This window comes from Antennarius striatus, chromosome 18, assembly GCF_040054535.1.
Source record: "Antennarius striatus isolate MH-2024 chromosome 18, ASM4005453v1, whole genome shotgun sequence".
NCBI classification, from domain to species: Eukaryota; Metazoa; Chordata; class Actinopteri; order Lophiiformes; family Antennariidae; genus Antennarius; species Antennarius striatus.
In genome coordinates this window covers 18082898-18106759 of record NC_090793.1, presented here as the reverse complement: position 1 = coordinate 18106759, position 23862 = coordinate 18082898, and the positions used below count along the sequence as shown (strand labels likewise).

The 23862-nt window shown below is 39.0% G+C and overlaps 1 protein-coding gene across 9 annotated transcripts in view; it reads right to left on the bottom strand.

Moving 5' to 3' along the window:
- Nucleotides 1–23862, bottom strand: part of ctnnd2b (catenin (cadherin-associated protein), delta 2b) — a 119744-nt gene that overhangs the window by 90966 nt on the left and 4916 nt on the right. For all 9 annotated transcript variants that reach the window (XM_068341162.1, XM_068341164.1, XM_068341166.1 and 6 more), the window contains exon 2: nucleotides 3690–3826. In XM_068341162.1, the coding sequence (XP_068197263.1) occupies nucleotides 3690–3821 (132 nt within the window). In that variant the 5' untranslated portion in view covers nucleotides 3822–3826. The remainder of the gene's footprint in view (nucleotides 1–3689; nucleotides 3827–23862) is intronic.

Below are 23862 nucleotides of genomic sequence, written 5' to 3'. Positions count from 1 at the left end.
TGAGGTACGTGTGTGTGTGTGTGTGTGTGTGTGTGTGTGTGTGTGTGTGTGTGTGTGTGTGTGTGTGTGTGTGTGTGTGTGTGTGTGTGTGTGTGTGTGTGTGTGTGTGTGTGTGTGGTCCCTCACTTCAGAAAAGCATTGCATATTCCTCTTGTGCTTAATTTAGTAATTTTCTAACATTGTGTCTTAGTTACTTTCACTTTATTGCATTTTATTGTATGTGATAAGGAAGAGTCCATGAGTTACACTTGTTATATTTTTGATCACTTTTTGAATTGTAACACTAATAATTAAATCCAACGACCGTTTTCCTGTAAACGTTTTTGAGATAGGAGATAACACTGAACCTTTGGGAGCGATTTCAATTCAGAAAACATTTTAATTAAACCAGAGGGCCACTCCAGGAAAGAGGAAAGTTTCCAGATGCTTTGTCTTGTGTGATATGTGGGACTGAGCAGAAAGCTCCTGGAGAATCATAACCTACACTCTTTATTACAATCAATTTATCATATTGTCATCAAAAGTTGCAGAAAGACCAAAGCAAATCAATTGTTCTTTTGGTTCTCAGCATCACTGACAATGCACACATTAACATTAATCTGGTCCATATCCAGAGTCATGTGTCTATGAGGCTGCACACATAAACACACAAATTACATACATATTTGCATGTATAGTAAGTATTATACAGTATCATAATGCCAGCATACAGATGATTATTGGTGTAATATTAACAGGTATAAATGCTCGGCATTCAATGAGGTATTAGACAAGATGAATGTTTGAGATGGAAATGAGTAAAACCAAAGAAAAAGAGCGAAGTAGACTAAACTCAAGAGAATCTGAATATTTGTGTCAAATTATATGGCAATCATCTCAATCAACAAACATATTTCATGAGTCGTGATGAAAGAGTTGTATTCATCAGAGTTCCTCGAGTCTTTTTTTTTTTTTTTTTTTTTTTAAACAAATGATTTGGTTCTGAACCAGCCTGGACTTTTTTTAAACACACATTCAACATTTCAGCTCTGGATTGTCTGATGGTATTTGGCTGCAAACAAAACAACTCCTAATCAATACTATGCAGCACCAGTTTAATGCCAATGTTAAATGGGCACATCTCACATAGGAATGAAAGTCTTGCAGTGCGGGGCATTTCACACCGGGCTGCCCCGATAGGAGATGTGACAACAGAGATGATGAATGAGACGAAGACAAAAGCTGACAGATGTGATAAATACAGCATTGAGTGGCTAATCAATCTCATGCGGATAGGAGGAAACAAAGGAGCCGGGATCTCCTGATGTGATTCAGCAAAAGCAAAAAAATATGAAGGGCAGGGTGTGTAGAAGTGAGAGTCCACAGACAAGCGTGTATCCAAGAGTCTGACCTTGTCTTCATGAACCAAAATGAGGAGTGTGTGTGTGTGCGTGCATGTGTCCGTGTATATTAGTGTTCGTGTCACTTAAAAGACATCCTTGCTTCGTCTTTGCATTTTTATTGACAAAAACTGACAAAAGTCGAAATATTTTAAAAAACAAACCCTGTCATCATCCACAACTCAAGCAGGTGGTTTAGCAAATCTACATTTAATCAAATCTACAATAATGATTTTCGTGATATAGTGATTAACTATCTCATTATTTACAGTAAAGTTAATGTATTCATAAATAAAATACAGTACACTACTAGGAATGGTTATCTTCGGTTTAGCCTGAAGACAAATTAATTTCGACTTCGGTCTTTTTTTGACTCACAGAAGCCCCGAGGTAAACCATCATTTAAAAAACAACCGTAATATCTTCACCAACATGCAAGGTCAATGATCTTTTTACTTTGAGCATCCCGCTAACAAAAGAACATAACCATGCCCTAGATCATCTGAGTGTGTGCGTGTGTGTTTATCTCCTAGTAAACATGACCTACTTGGACCAGGTATGGACCTTCTAGAACACGAAGCAGCTCACAGTGAAGTTTCAGTATAAACATGCCGGGGCTGTTATTCTTCCTTTGCCACCAGCGTTTTTGTGGGTTACCTTTAGCAGTTACATGTCAGAGTACATTCCCTACAATCCTGTAGCACTCAAGGACACACACAGGGTCTATGTGCCCAAAAATTGCACAGACAGACACTTATCTCCTCAAACCAGTTCTGAGTTAACATACAAAGATATATTATCTAGCAGGAAAACACTTATGTAGACTACATGTTTCCCCTTTGCAAAGTTTTGTAGAAATTGGTTCAGTAGTTTGCATAATTATGCATATTTTGAAAAATGTATCGCGTCACGTCTCATTTTAACCCCAACCTTCACCCCCAAACCAAGCCTGGGTTAGACATGGAAGCACCACTGAAAATTAAACTTCTGTGAAATCCACAGTTTTTGTCACACTACCACAGATAAGCTTGATTCTAATCTCTGGAGTCACTGGTTGGAAATTTTCCTTGTAGCATCAGCTGTTTGGCAAAAAACATCTTTTAAAGACCCACGGGGCTTCCAGTAGTTTAATTCCTCACGTTTATCCAACTTGTCAAGTCGAGGTTCATTAGAGCGTGCAGGGAAACAATGACCATATTTTACCCTGCTCTTATTAATGTAACACTTCTCCCAAAAGCACAAATTCCATCCATCCATCCATGCGTCACCAGTGCATCCCAGAGCCACATGAAAGACAAAAAAACTATACTGCATACACTCATACCTATGAACAATTGCATGTTTTTGGAGTTTGGAGGAAGACGGAGAATCCACAGGGAACTCACAGGCACATGGAGAACATATAAACTCTACACACAAAAGCATCAAACCTGAAACTTCTTGCTGTGAGGTGACAGCGCTACTTACTGCAGCACTGTGCCTCCCAAGCAACAATTCTATTATTCATTATTCACCCCCAAGACAATAGAAAGTCAGCCAAAGTTTCTTAGTCCACAAAACATTTCTTGAGTTTCGCAGTAAAACAGTTGAAGCATTCTCCCAAATAAAAAATGGACTTATATTAGAATGTAAAAAAAAAAACTGAATGTAAACATAAAGGACTATACGGTTTGTGTGGTTAGTCGTGATGTGACAAGATGCATACATAAAACCTTTTGTCCAATTATTTAATTATTTTTTCAATTGTCAAGGAGAAGGTAAATCCAAGCACTGTCAACATTGTGTAAAACACTATATAAATCTTACTTTGAAAAGGGGCTTCCTACAGTTTAGAGCTTTTAGCATTAGAATTATTAGTATTAAAATAAATAAATAATTGAAAAGTATCAGTACTGGCCTGATAAAGCATAATAAATGTGAAAAAGTGTAGTTAATTTTGCTGAATGACCAAATCAAGGCGTTGCCTGTTTTGTCCCTTTCTTCCTGAGTCATACAAAGGATGTCCACAAAATCCACTCAGGCTGCTCCAAAGTGAAGCAAAGAGATGCATGTCACCACATTAGAGCACTTCCTAAATTGCACTGAGATGCTTTAGCCCAAGGCCTTCCACAAACAGATCAGAATGAGGCGACATATTTGTCACGCATCCGCTTAAATCCATCATTTCTGTTTGCTGTTTACTGTCTTCTTGTTTCACTCTGAAATGACTGGAGGAATTATCCTCACTGCTTCTCAGTGATCATATTACATTAATTCTGACATCCCTCTATATAAGTTGCACACACATCAACCTATACAAACAATTCTAACCTGTTCTTTGACAGAGGCGAGGATGGCGGAGGTGGTTTCCGACTCGGATCCATCGCCATTGGAGGCATTGAGGACGGGGCTCAACATGGTGGCAGCGCTGGCAGTATCAGACGCCACCTCAGGCACTGGCATACCTCCTGAAAAACAAGAGAACATCCAACACTTTTAAAGACACTTTGACAAGCCGTAATTTAGGCTGAGTGCTTGTCACACCTACACTTGTACTAAGCAATAACCGTACACACAAATATAGACCGAAGGCAGAGGTGAAGAGTCATTCCCAAGCCCACGATCGATTCTGGCATAATGGATTCTCCAAAAATCATGAGATCACTGATAAACCGGCCTACTGTTGGATGAAAAGGCCTGCAAATTTATGCCACGGTTCATGTAATCAGCTATGACTTGTTCATGTTCAGTATCGTGTAAAGCTGGAGAATATCCCAGCATGCATTTAGTAAAAGGGCAATGATGGATCCTGGAGCATCTTTGAAACAAGATATCTAGGCCAAGAGCGGGACAATAAGTCAGACATAGACACAAAAAAATTCATTAGTTTGATCACTGTTTGTTTTTGTCGATAAGAAACTACAAAAACTCGCCATCTCTTTCATTTAAATATGGTCTTGTTTGTTGCATGTACTTGTGATTTTAGCTCTCATTTCTCTTAGTTCAGCTCGCTGTGGAGCTAATTGTGCTGTGGCTAACTGGATTGCTCCTCTACCATGACTTTGTATCACAGCGAAAGTCACAGGAATGCTCTCAGAACCTCTCAGAAAGAACAGTTTGATGCAGAATCAGAGAGGACACAGTCTCAGAAACCAGCAGAGAGATAATGAATGGAGCTGATTCACAGCAGCTGTGATGAGGTTGAACCTGGTAGCTAAGAAAGCTTCCAGTAGGGACAAGGAGAGAGACGAGAAGCGGCAAATGTTTTCACATCTAATCATGTGGATAGAGGACTTATTCAGATCAAAAAGCAGATTAAAGTGACAAAAATCATGAAGCATGGGCAGGGCTGGCTGGTTAATCTGCCAACTTTACTAGATATCAGATATCTATTCAGACATAAAACTTCCATGAAACAAATCAGGATTTTAAAAAGGTAATCCTGGTAGAATGTGAGGTCTTGATAGTAATACTATACATAGTACTGGTAGTAATAGTAGTATTATTAGTACAGTAGCTTGTCAAAATCACATATGCCTTTCAAAGGTCAACGCTTTAAGGACCAGAATACCAAACACACACTTCCCTGATGTCATGTGTCACCCTGTATTAGACGAAAGGCTGGAGGCACAGGTTTCACATGTGTCATGTAATCCTAATGCAGCACAGAGCTGGTGTAACAGCTGCACCAACCGCCTTTACACACCGATGAAAGGCTTGTCATGAAGAATCTACCATATGCACCGACACACACACACACACACATTGGCGTGCACACACAAACAGAAAAACCTGTCTGTCGGCATGGAGCAGCAACAGCCTTGAAGGTTTTTATGTGAATATAAAGAGAGACGAACAGGTGAAGAGTGTGAAAAGAGAGAAAGAGTAAGTACACGAGGAGAAGGAAGTAGATGAGGAGACATGCATGAAGAACTATCCATGCATGCTGCTAGGCAACAATTGTCGGTGATTGAAGGCCGCTACGACTGACCAGGCTGTTGCGTCTCTCCTCTTCTTCTTTATCTTTCACTCATCAACTTAAATATTTCATTACAGCGACCTTTTTTTTCTGACACTCCTTCTTGTTATGCTTCTTAACTTTCCTACCCTCCTTCTTTCCTTTCCTCCTTGTCCACAGTGTTTCCTCATATGTTTAACCGATTTCTGCTTGATTGGGCAGCACGCAGTGGAGAGTACCAGGAGGTGAACCCAAAGGGTCACAAGTTGGATGTGAACCTGTGATGCCACCTGAATGGAATCAGAAATATCTGTCGCACTGCAACAGGTGACTGAATTCTGTATTTGATGCCCTCATCATAAAATAGCCGTCACACAAAAAAGCTCAAATCCAGTCATGCTTGTGAAAATTTAAGATGTCATGATAAATCTTAAGAAATGAAACAACGGGAATAAAACAAGACAAATTAATTGTTAGAACAAAAGTGACTGACATTCATTAGCAATTTTCTGGCTGGCTAGTGACTGTAGCTCACCAACTAGTCCCTACTGTATGCCAACAAGCGTCTAGCACTTGACATTCTAATTAATTTTGCTGCTTCTTGTGTCCACAGGCATTTAGAACTTAGCAGAAAAACTTCAGCGATGATCTTTTCGGTGACGTTTCTTTTTAATTAAACTTTTATATTTGCCAGACAGAAGTTACACAGCCCAAATATCTTCTAAGTTCCTACATAAATAATATTGTTTTAAAAACTGTCAAAGTTTCCTAAAAAGCATGACTGCAGAATACTAAAGAAAATATTAATGAAAAATTCAAAAGTGCCCATCAATTCCTGCCCTGGTCATTCAGCACAGTTTGAGCAATTTACTTTTACTTCCAAGCTCAATCAGTGTCACCCTTGTTACAATATCCTAACAATTCTGGAAGAAATCGTTCTCATATATTCATATGTGCTCGATGAACCAACTCACTGAAGAGCCATTTTCCATATCTGGGTCATGTGGGATTCACAGCTGCCCTACCCAGCAAGCAGCTCCAGAGTTCATTCATCCCAACGGGTGAAGAAAAGGTGAGCACAGATTAAGACAGACTACGATTATAATTCCTTCACTGTCGAGTCAAGTCACATATTATTTAAAAAGTCTGATAGTCCAAATGTTTAGGTCGATGAATCAAGGGAAATCGCTCTCTTGTAGTACATTTGTTATTGAAAATGTTTGGCCTTGTTACAGATCCACAGGGATGCTAACAGCTGTAGACCTTTTTTTTATTTTTTTTTTATTTTAGTATTTTCTAACACTGACCAATGGGGGCAACACTGCTGTGCTACTTTTGCCAATTCCACAATGAAGGCAATTGAAAGGTCTGATTGTGTAGTACACATGCATGCTCTACATGATCTGAGATTACATATCCATGAAACAATACCCAGGATATTACATTCGAGAACTGGTTCAACGTGAATCAAGTGCCTGGCGGCTGAAATTCCTTACAGAACCAAAGAGGAGAGACGTTCTGGTTTTGATGGTGCAGACAGGGCAGGCAGCCAAATATAGGTCAGCTCGACAGACGTGCCCGAGCCCTCATCCCACAACTGACCGATACAAAGCAGCTTTCCCCAATAACAGCAGTCGAACTAGGTTATAGAGGCCCACAACCCAGCTAAACACAAGACTTTGAATATGGATTAGGCCTAAAGGCTTTATTTCACTCCAAGTATAATCTTGGATTTTTAGGTCTATATTTCAGTGGCGTTCTGCAGGGGTATTTAGCTCTGCATTTCAAAGCGGTAATCTCTCATATTGCTGTAACAACAACGTAAAATGCATCCCAACATGCCATGATGGACACGACTGAGATGGGGGAATATAGAGCTCGGTCTTTTGACCCTTTAAGCTCATCAGTCAGGTCTGAGACAGGCATGTATTGGTGAAGACAAGAGTTCATCACAGATCAGTGGCAAAACAGCGAAACGTCCGTGAGGAAATGTTCTGTCTCTGTGCACGCATGCCTACCCGTATTCATATATTTGAGGACACACAGCGAAAAGTTTGCTTGTGTGTGTGTGTGTGTGTGTGTGTGTGTGTGTGTGTGTGTGTGTGTGTGTGTGTGTGTGTGTGTGTGTGTGTGTGTGTGTGTGTGTGTGTGTGTGTGTGTGTGTGTGTGTGTGTGTGTGTTCTAGGATGTGAGTGTTGATTATGTGTTTTACAGGCAGTCCCCTGTCACCTCATTAAAACTTGCTGCAGTGTTTTGTTTTGGCTTCGCCAGTCATCTGTCCTTTTGTCTAGACTCTCTGCGCACAACTCTGCTTTCAAATTTACACCACTTTAACAATGTAATTAGCTCTGCCTGTGTCTCATTGTGTATTTATTACAACCCCGACTCCACAAAAGAGTGTCTTTCATTTCTTCTGTGATGATGCATTCGTGGCGATCTTTCAACTCTGCTCTCTAAAGCAACACAGTGAATCAACTCAATTAAAACAGAGGTTGCTGGGGATTGAAGTTTGCATGTTAATGCTCTGATCTGTGTTCTGCTGCAGCACAACTCTCAGAGAACTGAGAACATTTTAGATGTAAGTTACATTGAGAAGATTTTCTACATATATGATATATAAAAATAAGGTCACATCTGTGATATTCCATCATACATAGATAGCAACCCTGTTTTGCTTTGTTTTTTGCTAAATTTCCTCATTACTTCTAATTTGCTTTGAAAGTTCAGTGTGGAAAAGCCATCTATAATGTATGATGTGAGTTCACAAAAATGTTAGCATTATTCTAAGAAATACGATCCATCCATTTACATCCTGTAGAGTTCACTATGTTTTCTTTTGGTTTGTCAGCAACATTCAACAATGACTGAACAGCCACCAAACTGGGTGTGCGTGTGGGTCAAAGTCAAGAGAGACTCCATTCAATTTTGCATTAATATGGATAAAGAAGTTTTTTTGGAAAAATTTGATGTTTCTCAATAATAATTTTTTTCAAGGAACAATTAAACATTAAGAGGTTTTTATCCCAAAAAAATCTGAATACATATTGTTTTGTGGGAGGCGGTCTGATTTATGATAAGGCTTGATTGAATTAGAAAGTACTATTGGCTTTTGGCAGAGGAAATTACTAAATCTAAACATGGTCTTCTGTGATGAGCAAATTGAAATGGTTTAAAGGTAAATCTAGAAAGTTGATGCTTGTCCAAAAAAAAAGGAACCAATGACCTGTGATATAAATCAAGAAGATGTGAATCTAAATATGGGCTTAAATAAAAATTAAGATGTGTTCACATCTATACCTGCACTAAATTTTATTCTTCGTAGTAATGTGAAACTGATCAATGCACCTAAATTCAATATTTTTGGAGGTAGGAAGAAACAGGAGAACCTGGAGAGAACTCACGCCGACAAGGGGAGAACATAGAAACTCCACACGGAAAGGAGTGGAACCTGGAACCTTCTGTGTGATACGACAGTGCTACCCACCGAACAACCTGCACCTGCACTATATCACAGGAAAACAGGTCAGCATCGATTCTTTCTTGCCAGAACCTTCAGATGACATTTGCATCCAGAATTACAACAACTATCTGGGATATTTGGTTAACATCACCTTAAGAGCAATAGATAATCATGGTGTTAAATAGCAGAAAAGGGTTACTAGTCAAATCAGATCTGACAAAGATTTTTACCAGACATTTCTTCAAGGCCATTTGACATATGGAATACTGTATATAATACATGGCTCAGCATTTCACTTACTGCCTACAGACCTCAGTTTGAAGGTGGGAGGTGCTGAAATTGGAATTGCACAGAGTTCTTAGAATTTCTTTCTTTTTTCTTTTTTTTACCCATGCACCCCAGAGAACAACAAAGTGAAGGAGATATCAGTCAAATACACCCTGTAGAGCCAAAACGTGGTGACACCTATGGACACCATGTGTGACTTTTGGATTAATGGACTTGTCTGTAGAACAGTGGCAGATGGCCTGACAAGCATCAATGAGGGTTAATCACCCATTAACCAAATCTGTCCATGATGGCAGTCCAGATGTTAATGAACATTCATGTAGAGATACACTGACACACAAATGCACAGCTACTGTGCTAATGCGATAGAGCATTATGCCACATAAGGACAGCAGCAGCAAGAGAAGACTGGACCATTTAAATGTAATGTAAAAATAATAGTAATAGTGTTTTCTGATCTTCAATCATCTTCAGATTATCACCGCTATATCCGCCACAGCGGGTCACGGGGAGCCGGAGCCTATCTCGGCGGCATAGGGCGTGAGGCGGGGGACACTCTCGGCACGACGCCAGTGCACCGCGGAGCCACACACAAAGACATTAATATAATAAAAATGCTGCAAATTTCTTCTGGCTTATTATAAGGAAATTGTCAGTATTCGAAAAATAGCCAGCTTGGTCAATTGGTCTTGCCTTGGCAGCCACATTTAAAGGAGTATTATTATTTTTACAGCTTAAGTATTTATGGGGCTTTGTGGTATTTCAAAGAAGTAAATTTAACAACCTTTCTATTTACTTTCTATTTACTCTATTTGCTTGTCAAACAGGTAGAAAAAGAGTGGCACCAAACAGAAATGACATATCTAACAACTTAATCATACATTACCATATACCTTATGTGATTTTATAGCTCACAGAAACAGGGTGGACCAGAACAGAAAAAGAACAAACAGATTTTTTGTGATTTCACTGGCTTTCAACTGACTGATCTGGGACTAGACAGTACCAAAAAAAGAATAATATTCTTTAATGTAGAAGCTCCATTCACTGCATTTCCACTGTTTTTATAACAAACTGTCTATTCTAACATGTCCTCAAATACAAACGACAAACAAAAAAAATAGCATAATGATAACTTAATCAACTCTAGATCAATGTTTGTCCTAAAAAAAATAAAGGAAAGACGTACGTATTTCACCCACTCATAAATCATAGCAGGTTTGCACTAATTGCAGGAAATTTTCACCTTTTTTTATGATATCACAATTATGTAGACAAAGGCTTTGGTTTATTTGTCATAAATTTTGACTTTACACAGGCTAAAATAAAACACCCAGTAGACTTACTTTGTCGAACTTGTGCAATCAATGTCTGCTTTTTGAATGAGTGATAAAGGTGCTTTGACAGGTTCTCTATTTAAAAATAGGGTGCAAAGGATAATGGAGTTCATTCATACCACCAAAATGCTCTTATTTTCAATAGCAAACCATTTATTGAACATTCATTTACACAAACCAGAAATTCTAGATGCGTTTGCACTAGAACTCAAAATAAATGTCTGAGGTGCATAGAGCCAAGGCTTCACTTTGAAACTGCCATTACAGGATTTGATAAGTGTCCTTAATGCATACAGGGAATCATGAAAAGATGCTGCAAAATTTCCAAAAAATGTCCACAGCAACAGTTCTTTCCATCCAAAGCGAATCATCACACTGATGTAAAGTCACATGTAAATGATGATGGAAATGTGATCATTGAGCCCAATAATCAGTCACATTTAATAACCATAAATGCACAATATCTATATGTCCCGTAAAAAGAAATAAAAAGCCATTTTTAAAAATTTGAATTAAGTTTTTCAATTGGAAATGACCACAAGTAAGAAAATTTTTTTCAAATGTAAAAATATGTTGACCTTTCATAGAGTAATTCAGGTGACACTGTTCTCCACAAGCCTGACCTCCATTATGATGACATCACAAAGAAACTGATTCATTCACTTCACCTTAAGATCGCATAAAAGTTGTGTCGTGACCTTCAGATAAACAAAACGATTGGTTTGGCGTCTCCACAGGGCTGTGACATGAAATATAAATATTACATCATGATTGCACAATGGGTTGTTTTAGCTTCCGCCTTTTACCAGTCAAGATTACATAATGTTAAACAAGCATAAACACATAATGTTAAACAAGCATAAACACGGCAAATGAACACATCTAGAAAAGTGCACACATGCACTCAAGATCACGCAAGCACACACACACATATTAACACACACACACATTCACCATACGTTGCTCTTCTATAGTAAGTTTTTTTTTGCTGCTGCCAGTGCAGCTCCAGGATCATTGTCGTTCTGGGGGCGCTCGTAGCGATGAACCTACAGATAATTATTTCCAGCTCTGCAGTTCCACTCCACTCTATTTTTACCATCTATTGGCTCAACACATTGACTGATTTTCTTTCACTCTCACCGCCGTCATCAGGCTCATTACCAGCTGCAGCTGGCAGCTGTTTCTAGTAAGAAAAGCTCTGAAGTCATTGTTCACTACCTGTTCATCACTGATCAACAGACTGACACGCAGTTAGTGGTGAGCAGCTAAACACACTGGAGCGTTCTGCTGCTGAACAGACTGAAAATTCCTTTAAAAGCTACAGGAGAGAAACATGAAGCCGTTACAAAAGGGGATTTTGAACTTTCCTGCACCGCATGATCAGAAATAAAACAAATTTCTATTCATGCTGCTAATATTTGCTTTAAAAAGAGCCATTTTTCAGTTTTATGTGTTGTGATTTGGTATATGTGGATCACAGCTGTGTCTCAGGGGGCCTTCAAGGGACGTCATGCATTACAGTGTCAGGGTCAGTGCCCCTCAACCTCCAGTATGCTCAGTAAGCAATTTTCCAACATTAATTACAGTCATTAAATAATAAATATGATACATCAGCATTCCACCCAGTATTATTTTAGGAATCTTGCCCTCAAAAAATGTTACATTCCAGGCAAAATGCATTCTAGTGAATCTATGAAATAATGGTTTTTCTGAAATATGGAGGACAGAGGAGAAAGAGCTGCAGAAAAACTTTCAGGAATATCTGGAACTTTGGCAATTAACTACTTCTACCAACCGTGAAACTATTTGAAAAGTGAATGAAACAGAACAAGAAGCTGTTCAAACGCAGTGGAATAAAACAGGATCATTTAGTGAGAGCTCTCAAAAGCTAGACACATGCTTTAATAAGAATGATGCTCTTAAACCGAGAAAAGGGAAACTAATAGGGGACACCGTGTCAAACCTCCGAGGTCCAAAACAATTGGTGCCACTGCTAGTGGCCGACTGGTGAAATGTACAGTAATAAGCTTCCATTTGGTGGCAGTCTGGAAAGCCAACATGATGAGCAGGGTATGTCTGCAGAGAACGCAAAACTTAATGCTATGTCCATAACTTTTCCTGAAGATTTCAAAAATAAACAAAACTTACAACATAAAATAACTGACCACCAGCTGGAAGCATTTCATGAGATCAAAAAATTAAACATCTTATTGCAGGTCGAAGGACTTGTTCTAGTTCTTATTCTTACTCTTATTCTTTTTCGACATGCAGTGACAGATTTTCTGCTTCTTTTTTCAAAATTCATCTTGAAAATGTTATTCTCATCTCTAATCAGAGCTCTTCATCATGTGTCTGTGCTCCCCCATCACCCTACATTACACAAGAAAATGTGACGTGACATGGACATGAAAAATACATGTTACAATTTTGCTCAAAGGAAAGACTGATGCTGTGAGCAGAGGGTTAGTGTGCACATCTTCCTATTACTAAATAATAATTGTCTGAAAGCCTATTGAACCCTGTCCATATTCTACAATAATAATAATTATTATTATTGTGTTTATTATTGTATAACTCTTTGCCATCTGTCCTGGTCAGGACTTGTGACTTAATCAGGCTTTTCCTGGTTAAATAAAGGTTAAATAAAGTTATCAACTGATGTGGTCATTAGATTCTAAAATTTTATTTTGGTCAGCCAAATATAAATTACTGAATACACAAAGGGTTTATTGTGCACATTTTCTTATTTTTACACACAGGTTACACACTTCTGCACACTGTTGTGAATTTTCAATGGTGCAACGGTAGCATCAGATGGCCTCAGTGTGTAATTTAAATAACATGCTGATGTTCTGTTCAGATAATGATGTATGACATTGCAAAATACCAAAATATGACAAGGTATGACTGGAAAAACCACATTTAAACCTCTGGCTCCAAATTTGGTAATAAGCAGAATCCCAACTTTCCTTTGGAATGATGATGATGCTGATGAAGAGTGTATCCCGGACGCTCTATCAGAACCAGCTAAGACATGATCGGGCTACTGCTGTTTCAGTATAACAACAGTTAAAGGGTATTATGTAGAAATAGATCCATCATTTAACAAAGAGTCACTGCTGCTCAATGTAAAGTCATTAGTTATTAATTATTTTTACTGTGTGAGAAGTTTCTGCTTTATCTTCTTGTTTTTACTTCTGTGGTTTCATGTGAAGACAGATGTCACAAGTCCCTTGAAATTATTTCCTTCACCACCTTAACAATTTTATTTGTTTACTCATTTTCCGCAAGCTGCAATAAAACAGAAATAAACCTCAGATTTGCTCTCTCTGCATTTCCATCAATTCCATCCCTTTCTCTTTCACTCAAAGGCACACAAGCCTCCACTTTTTGGTTTTTGTTTTTTTTTTATAAAACTTGTATTCTTTGGGAGAGATTGAATTAATGAGACTGATAATCACTTTGATGGGGTTAATACCATCATTCGCTTGAAAAGTCTGCGAGATTAATACATGAAACTGATGGGAAATCACGATCACACAGTCGTGATCTCTTTGAGTGACGTAATCCTGAGGAAAGCATTCTGATGACGGCTCTTATTTCTATGCAAATCTCTGTTGCAGGTTCATCCCCAGGCTGTGTGGTGATCCTGGGAGGCGTGCCGTGAATGTGATTGTGAGAATTCAGGAAAGTTCTTTTGAGGTCATTCCCTTCAAAACAAATGTCTGGCCGCTCGTTCCAAAGAGGGGAAATGTCAAAGCTGTGCTGCAGCATATCGCAAGACCACATGAAAGACAAACAACCACACTCACCACATAATGTTCATTGTGAGCATAGAGATTCGCCTTTATTATAAAGCAGCCCCTTCTTTAACATCTCCGAACAGAAAGCCTGAGCAGCTCAAAATTTAAAAAAAAAAATATCACGCATTAAAAACATTGTGCACAGAATCTCTGGGTGAGCTTTGTTCACCAGCTACTTCACCACATGGTATAATGGCAGAAGTTATGCAGGAGATAAACAGTGCAGGCAAATTATCCAGTGCTGGGCTCCTCTTCTCGTGGAGGAATTCAAAGTGCCTGATGAGACATTGGTAAGTCTCATCACGACGAAGCTGCTTGTGAGCAAGGAACACAAGTTACACACTGAGACGCTTCAGAAACGCCTGTGTTGGACAAACTGCGGTATCTCATGGAACAGAAAGCTGCCAGAGAATTTCTTAAAACTAAACTCTTGAGGGCTTATCATCAGAGAAATGGCACAGAGTTTGGATTTGAAAAAAAGAAAAAAAAGTCCTTTTATAATGATTTTAAAGAAAGATATATCCAGGACTCATCCCAAAAATAAAACACACTGAGTTTTTACTGCAGAAATGATTTATCAAACTGGTGAGCGTGTGCCAGCTCACACGTCATGTTATTAATATACACACGTACAACATCATATATCCATGTGTTTGATTTGATGTATAACAACTAAATGTCTCCTTGAAATGTCAGGCACAAATGTCACAGCCAGTCTGAAACAATTCAAGTAACTTTAGAAATGTTCACAGAAACCAGAACCCATACAGATCCAGTGTTTTCCAACCCTTTAAACGGGTGTTTACTCTTCGTCTTGCTTAGAGTGTAATGAAATGTCCAACTAGTGTTGTTTTTCATTCTGCCTCCTTTTCCAAATTTCTTTTCCCTTGTCTGTATCCTCATTTCAATAGTTTTCTCTCTTTCCTGTGCCTATAAATTCCCTGTTTCATGCTCTTTGTTCCTGCATAATGCCCATGTCTTTAAGGCTTCCTGTACATATTCCTGCCATTATAACAGCCTGTGGCACCTTTGTATTTAAGCTGTTCAGCTACTTGTCTGTGTAAGACTTGCTTGGTCGAATTTTAATCAACTGGGACTCTGCCTGCTTTCCTTGGATTTTGTCTCTGCCTTTGGTTTTATTTTATTTGATAGTTTTTGATAACCTGCATACCAAACCTGCTACCTAGTTTTATTTACCTCTGTTTCTTCCATCTCCTTGTGAGTTTTGTTTGCCTGGTCTGAGCTGCTCTCTGGTTTTGACCTTTGCTTGTAAATGTAATATTTGACATTAAATCTTTGATCTGTTCCTTCTCTGCTCTTGTGTTTGGAGTTGGAACGAGCAGAAAATATTCAGCAGTCCAGTTATGATAGCGGTATGAAAAGCTGAGCACAGCTGCTGCAGATGATGACGTCTTTTGATTTTCATCACAACCTTTTTGCAAAAAGTCACCCAGAACTGAAGTTAAACTGTTTTTTAGTCCAAACCTGCCCACTAGTAGCCCAAACAGAGCAGGACTGAAGGTCTACAATGGAAGTAATTTATCTGAGACGCGTTAACGGTTCACCCTCTGGGGATGATTGATTCAAGAGTCTCAAGTACACATTAATTTAGTCGATAGCTGATATTAAGTGGCAATGGCAAATTAAATTCATCTAGATGTCTGAACATTAAGCTAAAGTATAGAAATAGCTCATATATACCCCTTAGTGGCATAGCTGTTAGCATTTTAGCCACGATAACAGCCCTACAAGAAAATAATTTTGTGTAATAGTTTGTGTAATATTTAAATGGAAAACAATTGAAATTCGATGATATGTTTGTGAGATACAAAAATGACAAAAAGAAAATACTAGCACAGTGAAGAGGCGGTTGCCTCACAGCAAGAAGGTCATGGGTTCAAATCCAGCCAAGGACTTTTGCATGCTCTGCCCTTGTTCGTGTTCCCATTGGCTTCCCACGACCATCAAACAGTTGCTCTATTGATGAACAGGTCAGTAAATTGACTGTAGGCATGAATGTGAATGTAATTGGTTGTCATTTCATATGTCCCTTATAATAGACTGATGACATATCCAGGGTGTGTAAAGTCAAATAGGTTAAGCTCCAGCACCAGCCCCCAGCTGCACGCAGCAGTAATGTTGGAATGGCCACTCTGAAAAAAGAAGTTTTAGGAATTTAACAGAGATAAAATTTAGAATTTATTAAAATTTTCAGACCAGGCAATGATACAAGCATTGCTCCCTGATAAATCTCTGCCGTGTCTGTACAATAATAACATAGCACTCATACATAACATTAATAGATAATGGTTCTACATAGGGGAACCCATCCTGCAGTACAAAGGCTTCCCATTTCTATTCTCAGCATTGCAAACATCACCATTACCACTCCAGAGTACTACCAGTACACTGGCGAGCTACAATGCATAATACATCATTTCAACTTTAAGGGGCTTTTCTCCAAAGTAATGACGCTGCTGAAGACCGCATCAAAGATGCGTAAGAGCACCCGGCGTCTGCCCAAAACTGCGTCTGCGACATCAGACAGAAAACGGCTGTGGCCCAAGTTAAGACTTGAATGTAAATGTCAAGTGGTAAAGAGCACATAAACATTCAGCTTCTTCAAAATATTTCAAAGTTAAAGTGCTAATTTTTTGGATTTTTATGGATGTTCTAAATTACTTCATTTTACAGATGCGGCCCAAGGAATTTGTTTTTGTCAAATTCATCCAATTTTTCGTCATCCTTGTCTGATGCTTTCGCTTCCATACCTCTTATAACAACTTTGGATCACATCAATGTAATTCATCTGGCAATAGGAATGATGTCTAATGATGACTGTCCACGAAATGCCATCTTATCCCAGCCATTGTTGCCTGAATTGCTGTGTTTACCTATTTCTCGAACTTTCTGCCGGTGTAAGAGAACCCAACAATGACTGTTTTGATTCTGTCTCACAGGTCAAAGCTTCATCTAAACATTACATAACTGAAATGGGTCCTTGAGCCGTGTACCCACTTTGACTTGGCTTCTTTTCATCATTATTTCCAGCAGAACAGAACACGCTGTACCCAGCGAGCGCTAAGTTTGTGGAAATCATTCGAATCGTCACAAAGCGCTAACATAATGCATCGACCCCCAGCATTGGTTTAGTAAGAAAACAAAATTGATGGTCCGGAGCTTTGTTGGCTTCTTGGTGCAGAAGGGTCCCTTGTCATGATTATTCTCAAAAATTGGGTGCAATTCCTCCTTCTCAAAAGCAAAAAATTATGCCTCCTCTGCCCTGGAGTGAATGTGCTGTGGCTGCCTTCACTCTCTTTCTCTTTCTCTCTTACAGTGCTATAAATAGTGGAGAGTGCTGTTGTCTCTCATATTTCATGTGTCACTGGCTCCCACAGTCACTGGTGAGAAATTTTCACTGCATACATGCATAGAGCTGCTGCTGCCTGCCTCCTCCACTCAGTTCCACAACCTCTGTGTTCACTGCTGTCTAAAAATCCCTCCCCACCTCCTCTAAGCTCTGCATGCTTTATCCTCAGAAGCCAGGCCTAAACCTGGTGTTTCAAGTGTCAGAAGAACTGGACGGTCATTAATTGTGAAAAACGAAAAATTTCTCCTAATTTACAGGTCTTTTTAAAAATAAAAAAAAAAAAAAAGACAGTAGCTTTAGATACTTCTTAATTTGGAAAAATATATTTTTTTGCAGTCCAGCAAATAACTTTTTGTCGTCTGCTGAACAGTCACTACAACAATGTGTGACAATGCACTTGCAATGTAAATGTGTGCTAGGTATTAAAATATCAGGTAAAAAAAAAAAAAGGAAGGAAATGAGATAAACTGACTCAAAAGCAGGAGAAAATGAGAAAAGCTCTTGTATATTATTCAAACAAATTTATCCAAGCTTCAAGGAATTTTTTTTAAGACAAACACAAATTGTGTCTTCAATTTTCTTTGCATATTAGCCGGAAAAAAGTTTTCCTCAAACATCACCATGATGTTTTGTTTTGGATTTTTTCAAAATTTCACTAACATTATTGGATATTGTCATCAAATGTCATTGAAATGATTTTACTTACACCACCAATGTGTTAAGTGCAAACTCTCAGCGTGCTAAAATGCTGATGTAGTCTGCCAATCATGGAAAACTTGATATTTTTAGCTATATTAAGCCTACATAAAGCCTAGCAGTGCTGATTATGCTGCTTATTAATAAAAGTGTGTCACTTCATATATAAAAACCCTGATAGCTGAGTGATCTGCAGTAATACTGTTAAGTGTTTATATGCCTGTCAGTGATTCTAACATGAATCACTGTAAACAATAAGCCTATTTGCAATCAAACGTGATGAATATTAACGCAGAAGTTACGCAGAGGAAAGTAGGTGTAATGCACATACATCTAGCTTATTATTTGTAAATGTCTTCTAATTAACTCAACTAAAAAGCACACATTCATTTTATTTCCCGGTAACCAATCAGGCGGATTCATTAATTCTTCCTGTAGTGACGTCGACGTTAGTTTACAACAAAAGCCAAGCGGAGCGCAAATAAGGAATTCCCAACCGGCATATTTCAGCACATGGCATGCCGCATGTTAGCCAGATGACCAAAAATCTCTGTGGGATTTGACCCTTAGCCAATGCAGCAAAGTGTCTTTATTGCTCAGTGGGACTCGATGCTGAGTCATCAGAACGACACTCAGCCGAATGTGTCAAATCCTCATTAGTCAACGTTTAGAAGTATGAGAGAAAATATTCCCTTTGAGCTATATTCAGAAGCTCATTCTGTGTGTGTGTGCGTGTGTGTGTGTGTGTGTGTGTGTGTGTGTGTGTGTGTGTGTGTGTGTGTGTGTGTGTGTGTGTGTGTGTGTGTGTATGTGTCATTCAACAGCTGCCAAAGGCTGGCGCAGAATTCATCTGACTCGGTTTGGATATAAAATAACCCAAAAGTCCCCCACACTGCTGACAGAGAGTCCAACGCCGAGTCCAACCGTTTCTAAACATCTAAGAAACTTTGATCTCGTTGTTTTACGTTTCCTTCAATTTCCCAAGTGTAAATGTTCTATTTTCTTTCTGGCATCAAAGCCGATTAAAATACCTCAATCTTTTTTGTGTTCCATGAACTGAGAAAAGCAACATGAATCTGCATTAATATGAGAATCCCAATATACAAAGACTCAAGTTTGAATTTACAAAAAACCACTGATGTTAAACTAATTATTTATTTTTTAGGCTGTAGAGTGACATCAATGCCCTCGAACTAATCTTAAATCCTGAGCAGAGCAGCACACATACCCTTATACGATTATTATCTGCCCTCGTCTTTTTGTGTCTAAATATCTAAAAACCTTTCTAGCTAATGAATTCTGTTCATCATTTTATGAAATGACTTTCCACGAATGGACATATTGCAATTGCAATTCAAAACATGTTCAAGCATCATTAATGATAATCAATTTTTAATAATAATTTTTAAAAATCTTCTTTTTAATTATAGTGAATATGGTACAAAATCAATGCGTCTGTAGCTGCACCATCTCAACGTCTGTTTGCTTATGCTGCCAGTGAAGCTGTCATTCACCTTCAAACGTGGGGAGAGGTTCAGCGCTTCAGAGGGTCTGTGTGGGCCAATGGTTCAACAGCAAAACATTTGACAGCATTCAAACTGAGGCTTTCACCTTGATTGATTATCGTAGCTCAACATCAGGTGAATCAGGGCTGAGACAGACTCTCTGGTGTCTCCTGGTGTGTTTGTGTGTCTGCGGGTGTTTGTGAAGAAGATCCTGCCATTAAAGTTCACAACCTCAAGGTACCTTGTTCTGTTTCTACAATTTCAGAATTTTTCAGTCATTTTTTTCGAATAAATAAATAGATTTTTTTAGTATTTTTCATTTTTATATTATATCCAGACCTGTTTTGTGTAAATTAAATGTTAAATTATTTATGATGAATGGAATGTTCATCTTTCATGAAAAAAAAAATAGACAAAAGTTTTTCCAAGCAGTTCTTCTTTTCTCCATTGTCCACACACACACACACACACACACACACACACACACACACACACACACACGCTCTCTCTCGCGCTCTCTCTCTCAGCTGTGATTGTTCAGGCTGTCGATTAGCCCATCAGCTACATTCGACTAGCTGTCCACTTCCATCCAATAGATGAAGGATACACTCCAACTGGTCGCCATGACGCTTCTCATTTGAAACTGTTCCTCTCTCTGCCTGCTTCCTAACTCCACCTCTACCTGCCCCCCCCCCACCACCACCACCACCACCACCACCACCACCACCACCACCATTTCACAGATTCTTGAAGATCATCAGCCTCTCCATCTCCAATGTGGAGGAGCCTCCCGCCATGACTACTTTCAGGACTCGGGTGGGGGGGTTATCTATCCTGCTGCCACTCAGATCAAACACTACATTTCCCAAACACCCAGCTGAGTCTGAGCACTGAAAACTTCTGCCACTTCTTCATCTCCTCTGATTTATTCCAGAAAAAGTTCTCTTTGATATTCAACAGTTTCTCCTGATTCAACGTAAAAAAAAAAAAAACTTCCAGTAAACAGAAACATGCCACCATCCTAATCAGAATAAATGAATAATTGTCGATAAAAGTCAGGAAGGTTTATCAATTTGAATGTGGAATATCTCTGTAATGTTTTTCTTGGCATTTCACTTAATTTTTCGAACTGAGGCTGCGGTTTAACACTCAACTATTGTGCTGAACGGCTGCCTGGATCTTCAGTTTGCAATCGGCCTGAATGGGACGACAAAGTGCTGAGCAAACCTTTAATATAAAGAGGAGATTAGCTGCTGTCAGTCGGCAGGCTGGATGTGAGTACAGCCAATGAAGAGGCATTAAAGCCAGACAAAGCTGGTTCTACTAGTCTGATGCCCCTTCCTCTGCTGCACGTGTACACACACTCACACACACACACACACACACACACACACACACACACACACACACACACACACACACACACACACACACACACACACACACACACACACACACACACAAACCTGAAAGCAAGCCAATGCTTACACAGGGTGAGCAATGAATGAGTGCCTGGGGTGCAGATATGCCCTTATAATTTAAAAAAAAAACGCTAATGAAGGAGAAAGCTCTTGCATTCCTTAAGACGTCATTTTGTGATAATATATTTTTTACAGTGTGCTGTTTCTTACAGTGGTTTAAAAAAATGAAACACGGTCAGAAATCAATCAAGGGCACATCCCGAAAGAGGACAATGAAAGCTCCCACACAAACCTTTTGAGGGACATTTGTAGACAAAGAAGAGAAAATAATAGGAACAAATTTGCAACACTTAAAAAAAAAGAAAAAAAAAGTAACACCTATTTGAAAATTAAAATTAAACCGTTATGAATTCATACGCTGTCATATTTAAACAATGGAGCCAAATAAAAGCTAAGAGTTGTTATCATCAAGGTGATAAGTGGTCAACGAGTGTTTGACAATCACAGTTTTACCATTTAATGTTTAATTTCATCCAGTTCAATTAAATTTAAGGGTTTTTTTTGGAAGGGACAATGTGCAGTTTTGATGCGCTGGACCACATTATGGCTTGAAGCTAATCTGCATTTGTAATCCCTTGGCAGGTCACATTAAAAATACAACGCAGCAACAAAACAAGAAGAACAATCAGAGCATAACAGCCACAACAGCGACACGCATGTTCATCATAGACCTCTCTCTGTAGTTCTACAGAGACTAAACTCACTTGTAATTATTCAGGACCCACTTCAACGCCATAGGGTAGTTCACAAATTCTAAATTTGTGTCGAACAAAGAGTTGACTGTGAGTCTGCAGCTAGTCCTCCAACGCCTACACCTTCAACAGCACACTCAGAATACACAATCAAAAAGATGAGAGTACGCAGAGTCACCGTTTGAAAGTCATTCGTTAAAGCACGGAAAACAGAAGAACAAGTAGCTTTTTTTCAGTGGAGGAGCAGAAAGTCCTTGAAGCGCTGGTGCCGTGTATGTTTGTCCTGTTCAGCCGGATGAAATCATGAAGGGTAAATAAAGGGCGGGAAACAAGCAGACGAGGCCTAAAATGCCCCCAAGCAAATGCAACAACAAGAGGTGGAACCGTTTGGTTTTCATCCTGTGTTCAGGTTTGAGTTGAGGTTAATGTTGCGCTAGCTGACGCTAGGACCAAATCACAATCTGACAGAGTAATGTAAAAGAAATCTGATAATGGCTGAGGTATATTAAAATATATTAAAATCATTGTGTGTTTTCTAATTTATTCAAATGTCAAAAGGAGGTTTAATTACTGCAACGCTTTACAGCAATGTGATGACTATTTACTGGGATTTGAACATTTTTAGAGCCATTTAGAGGTTTAGATGTGCATCAAAGACAAATAAGTTTAATATTGTGGCCTTTGCTTTATTTTTCACATGACATACAGACGTTTGATTATATTTAAGCATTAAGGCATCAAACCTGCTTTCTTCCAATTTTGACACAAAGAGGGAATAATTTTTTTATCCGGGTTATCTTCAGCAGCTTTATCATTGGAAAAGGTTGGTTTTAGTTTTAAATTAACAGGATTGTCTAAACTAATATAAAATAATCCCAAATTGAAATTTGCTATTCAACGTATTCAGATTTTAATGTATTTTCATTATTTGTTCCACATGTTGTACAAATGCACATTCCTCTCCACAAACAGGAACAAACCAAGAAAGAGAATATTTCCCCTCCATCTCCTACACCTCCCACCCCCACCCCCCACCCCCACCTCACCCCTGCTGACCTCCCTTGAAAAACAGAGACTCATCATCATCATCATGTCAGCAGAATCTTGCTCATTATCCCCAACAAGGGTCAACCTTGTTAGAGCCCCAATGTCCAGGAACCAACCTGGCAGCAAACCCGAGTCCCTATTGTCATAGCAACCACAACATGACAACCGCAACCAGGCAACGCCCCCATCTGTGGGGATTGATTGCGTGAGCGACACGCTGCGAGGTAGATGAGGAGTAGTGTTGTGTTGTTGTGACTTTGTTGTGTGAACTTTTCCAGATGCTGGGAGGGAAGTGGACTCTTTTTTTTTTCTTTTCTTTTTTTGTGGACTGGTTTTTATGGCTGGTTCTGCAGAGGCTTTCCCCGTGTGTTTTGATTTCTAATTTGAACATAATTTTATTGTTCAACAGAGTCACCCTGTACGCTAAATATTCAAGCAGGTGTAACGCAATTTTTTTGCTAGACGACGTTTCTGTCTGCGAAGTGAACACTCCACCACGGCGTGAAATGAGCAAAACTCAAGCGATGTGTCCGACAAACAGCCATTAGCCACTTCATATCTCAGCTCTGCTCTCTCCTTCTCTTAGTGCAAAGGGGAAGAGGAAAACCACTCAGTGGCTGAGACACAGGCGCAGAGTGCAGCTGTTATTTGTCATCATCCATTAGTAAACCAGCCAGGGAATGGAGAGGGGAAATGGTTCGAGGTCATCTTGTCGCCTGATTTTTCTACCTGATCTGAGCTGTGGTTATATTATACTGTTATTAGAATGAGGGTCAACACTAGAGTTACAACCTCATCAGTGGCTTCAGTCACATGCAACAAGTCTTTATTTCCTCAAATGATTATTCAGGTAAAGTTTTATATTCA